At 55.2% G+C, this 4,819-nt stretch overlaps 1 protein-coding gene across 1 annotated transcript; it reads right to left on the reverse strand.

Annotated features, from left to right (window-relative positions):
* Nucleotides 1–1,354: 1,354 nt before the first annotated feature.
* On the reverse strand, nucleotides 1,355–4,261 carry KCNA5 (potassium voltage-gated channel subfamily A member 5). The gene has a single exon (XM_082738997.1). The coding sequence runs from the start codon at nucleotides 3,961–3,963 to the stop codon at nucleotides 2,158–2,160; it is 1,806 nt and encodes a 601-aa protein (XP_082595123.1). The 5' UTR covers nucleotides 3,964–4,261; the 3' UTR covers nucleotides 1,355–2,157.
* Nucleotides 4,262–4,819: the final 558 nt, after the last annotated feature.

Here is a 4,819-nt window from a genome sequence, read left to right on the forward strand (position 1 = left end):
TCTGTGTTGCTCTCTCTTTGAGCCTAAGGAACTGATTTTCATTCAGGTGGTGACATCTCTTTTGTCTTTAAGGGAAGGTGGTGCCTGGTGCTGGAAGGAGGATCCGGTCCCAATCACCAGGTGCATGCTGAGCTACACACATTAGCTTGAAAGCCAAAGAGGGCTTGGAGGTGAGACTGTGGAGTTGAGCTTTGGCAAGACGCCCTGCTTTTAGGCAGATTGTAAATTATAAATAAATAGTCTCTGTTCTTCTTTTGCTTCAGCATGTAATGAAAAACAACAGAGCCCTGCCTGCACGGTCCTTCTGTTTCCGCCTCAGATTTGCTGTTAACAGTTCCTGACTGGAAATGACTCCAGGCAGTCACAGACACTGGCTTTTATTGTTGTGCCAGCGTCTTATTTAAATCCACAGTCCCAGACGTCAATTTAGCAAAGCCTCCCTCACCCCACGGAGATGTGCATGCACCCCTCAGAACCAGCCATGATGCTGTGGGGGGTGTGGCTGTGGGTCACCAGCCCCTCCGGGTGGGGATACAGGACAACATGTCTTTGGTGAATTAGACTATTTAGCAGCAAAAGCCAGAGCAGGAACCCAGAGTCCCGGAAGGTAGCTAATCCCCTAGAGAAAGTACAGTCAGTGTTATACCTACTGGGATGTTCACCGCTACCATCCACAGAACCGAGAGATTTATTTTGAGTTTGGAGATTTGCTCAGCACAAGGCCACCATCTAAAGAAACTAGGCTTTAACGTGGACAAGCAAATCCTTCTGCTTGGTTTCTTTCTGCCTCTGTCCACCAGGGAGTCAGTGCATTCTCCTCTGCCACACCGTGGTCCAGAGGGAGAGTTTAACAACCAAGCCCTGTTCCCTCCCTCCTCTGTGACTTTCACACCAGGGCTGCACTTCTGTGGACAGGCTTCATGCCTGGGAGAATCCGGCTTTGTTTCACCGAGATATTGAGAGCCCTGTGAAACAGGGTTAAAGCCTGCAGACAAGGGAGAATTCAGAAACGCAGCCCCAAGAGATGGCAGTGGGGCTGTGGGCAGGGTGTGTGTGGCGGGGAGGTCTGATCTCCTCTTGTCTTTTAGCTGCATCTGCACACAGGGCTGAGAGTTGCATCTGATACCACACCATCAGGCAGCATGTCAGAAACAGCCTGAGACACACAGAGGTCACCCCTCTGTGATGCCCAGAGGGGGCCCAGCTAAGAAGGAGGTGACGATCAAATCATTCCTTTTCCAGTCAAGGTGGTGCTTGCTCTAACTTCAAAACTAGAAATAGCAAGCGACAGACTCCTTTTTAAAATTTCATACAACAACAACGACAACAAACAAACAAAAAAACAACTAACAACTTGCCTCAACCGTGTAACATTTTATTTCCTGGGATTAAAAATAGAGAATGAATTATCAGAAGTCTTTCTTCAACATCATTAAAATGCTTTTCAAAGAAAGTTACAAGAATTGTTTAAGGCGCACAGAATAAGTCAGTCTTGCCTTTCTTCCAGAACATTCCCTGCCCTGCAAAACACTGATAGCACATCCCAGAAAAGAGAGGCTTACAGCCACAGGAACCAGAACAGCCATAACCAGGGTCTCTGGCTCTAATACAAGCATCACAGAAAAAAACAAAAAACAAAAAACACATCACAATAACTCTCTCTTCCATAAATACAGCATTCCTGGAAAATGTATTCAAAATATCTCCATCTGAACTACAGTACAAAAATCCACTCACCGGCCATAAAAATAATATTTTCCCCTATACGCAAATAAAATCATATGTAAAGAAAATTTGGAACACATGGAGGGGGTTACAAAATCTCTTGGGATCTGGGCTATTTAAAGTCATTTTTGTTTGGGTTATCCCTCTGCTGGGTATAGGGAACTGGCTACAAATACATCCATTTCGCAGGGCTCACCATTTCAACAGCTCCTGCGTCATGGAATGTGGTACTTTTTAAAAATAGGCGACCCTTGGTGTCATGGAAAGAAGAGGAAAGATGGGGGTCAAGGGAGGGGAGAAGAAGTGTAAGAAGAGTGACAGACTTCAAGGTGGGCTTGAAATACTCTGTGGTATAAAGCAGATCCCCAAGCTCAGGAGGCCCCTGCTATCCCCACCCCACTACCACCAATCTTACGAATCGGTGGCTCCCCCTTACAAATCCGTTTCCCGGCTCGTGTCCAGGCAGAGGGCATAGAGGGACCTCCTCAAGTCCACGTTGCTTTTGGCCTTGAGGTTACACTTCTCCAGGGGGCAGCTGCCCCTTCGGGCTCCGTCTGCATTCTCCAGGGACACCCCAGCCTTGCAGAGGGACCCCTTGCTCCAGCTTGCCTTCCGAGGGCCTCCGCTGTCCAGCCCTGTCCCATGGCTCTGGCTGCCCTGCTCTTCCTTAAGAGCTGCCTGCTCCTCATGGTCCGTCTCCCGGTGGTAGAAGTAGTTGAAGTTGGAGACAATGACAGGCACAGGTAGGGCGATGGTAAGGACCCCAGCGATGGCACACAGCGAGCCCACGATCTTGCCCCCCACAGTGACGGGTCTCATGTCCCCATAGCCTACCGTGGTCATAGTGACTACGGCCCACCAGAAAGCATCCGGGATGCTGGAAAAGTGGGTCTCCTGGTTGTCAGCCTCTGCGAAGTAGACGGCACTGGAGAAGAGGATGACTCCGATGAAGAGGAAGAAGATGAGCAGCCCCAGCTCCCGCATGGAGGCCTGCAAGGTCTTGCCCAGGATCTGCAGCCCCTTGGAGTGGCGCGACAGCTTGAAGATGCGGAACACCCGGACCAGGCGGATCACTCTGAGGATGGCCAGGGACATGGCCTGCTGCCCATTCTGGCCGCCCCCTCCACCCCCTGGCTGTTCTGCCAGCTCAGTGCCCAGGGTGATGAAGTAGGGGAAGATGGCCACCACATCAATGATGTTCATGATGTTCCGGGAGAACTCTGCTTTGCTGGGGCAGGCGAAGAAGCGTACCAGCAACTCGAAAGTGAACCAGATGACACACGTGGTCTCTACAATGAAGAAGGGGTCAGCGAGAGTCCTAGGCAGGAGAGGTGCCACCGTAGGGCCAGAGGGAGGCGCCAGAGGCCCGCTGCCATTGGCCCCCCTGGAGGGCCCAAGAGGCTGGTGGGGCACTGGGGGATGGCGGAGAAGCTCCCGTTCATCCCTGAACTCAGGCAAGGTCTCCAAGCAGAAGGTGATGATGGAGATGAGAATGACCAAGACGGAGACGATGGCGATGCCCCTCGCGGACCCCGAGCTTTCTGGATATTCAAAGATAAGCCACACCTGGCGTTGGAACTCGTTTCGGGGCAGGGGCTTCTCCTCTTCTTTAATGAAACCCTCGTCCTCCCGGAAGCGCTCCATGGCCTCGTCCCCCAGCTGGTAGAAGCGGATCTCATCCGCGAACACGTCCAGGGAGACGTTGACCGGCCTCCGCAGGCGGCCCCCGGACTGGTAGTAGTAGAGGATGCCATCGAAGCTGGGCCGGTTGCGGTCGAAGAAATACTCGTTCCTCAAGGGGTCGAAGTAGCGCAGGCGCTTGGCCGGGTCCCCCAGGAGGGTATTAGGGAACTGCGCCAGGGTGCCCAGCTGCGTCTCGAAGCGCAGCCCGGAGATGTTGATCAGGACGCGCTGATGGTGCAGGGACCCGGCGCTCAGCACCTGGTCCTCCGCCATGCCCAGGGCGGGGTCGCCTTCTCCCTCCTCGTCCTCCGGAGGCAGCCTTCGAGGCTGCTGAGGATCCTGGGGCAGAGGTGGCAAAGGCCGCCCTCCCGGGTCCACTCCCCTCTGCGTGCCGCGAGCCCTTGGCGCCGGCTCTTTGGGTCCATCGCTGAGCCCAGCCGTCGGGGGACACTGGAGCTCTCCCCCTATGGCCTGGCTACAACCTGTCCCAGCCTCACCTCCTCCTCTGACGGTCATGGCACCGCCGTTCTCCAGGGGTACCAGGGCGATCTCCATAGCCAAGGGGCAGGGGGCATGCTGTGCCCCTGCTGCCGGGCGTCCGAGCCCCCCACTCACGCCCCGCTGGGCGCCTTGCCTCTGGCTCTTCTGCCGCCGTCGGCTGGCCCCCCTGTGAGACGGCCTGGGGCTGCTGGCGCGATCCCCTGGCTCAGTCCTGACGTCAAGAAGCTGCTGCCCTGCTCTCTGCCTCGCTCTCCGTTCTGGCAGCCCGTTACCAAGCAGCCAAAAGCCTCCTTCCAGCAGATGCAACCTTCAGCCGCCCCTCTCTGGCTGCGGGGCGGTGCTCGGCCTCCACCCTGCGCGGCTCCTCCGCCTCTTTCCTCCCTCCGCCCCGTCCCCTCCCCTCCTCCGTCTCCCGCCTTCCCTCCTGGGTATCTCGGCAGCGGGTGTCTCCCCAGAGGGCACAGCTGGGGCCCCGGGTGAGGGGAGGAAGGGGGGCTAAGGGAGCAGCCTTGCGAAGGGAGGGAGCGGGGGGCGGGGAGGGAATGGAGAGGCTGGAGGAACAGGTTGTACCGAGAGCGCGGAAACTCCCAGGGCAACCAGATGAGAATAGCTGTGGATTTCAGTTCACCTGGGAACCCGCTGAGCGCCAAGTGGACTCCAGGGAAAATGAATTGCCTTGGGTTGGACGAGTCAGACATGAGATAACAGCAGTGCCTTTACAATCCTCCTTTGGAGCAGTAACTATTGTCTCTTCTTTGGGAAGGATTACAGACAGGTAGGGGCTGGGCAGAGTTATGGGCCTTGGGGATCTAGAAATCTAGAGATACATAAAGCTGGAGATACCTCCAGATCAATGGTGGAGAAGCCCCTCTCTTCCTGTCTTCCTACACACCCACCAAAAGGCTGAGAG

This window comes from Mustela nivalis (assembly GCF_964662115.1).
Source record: "Mustela nivalis genome assembly, chromosome: 7".
Taxonomy (NCBI): Eukaryota; Metazoa; Chordata; class Mammalia; order Carnivora; family Mustelidae; genus Mustela; species Mustela nivalis.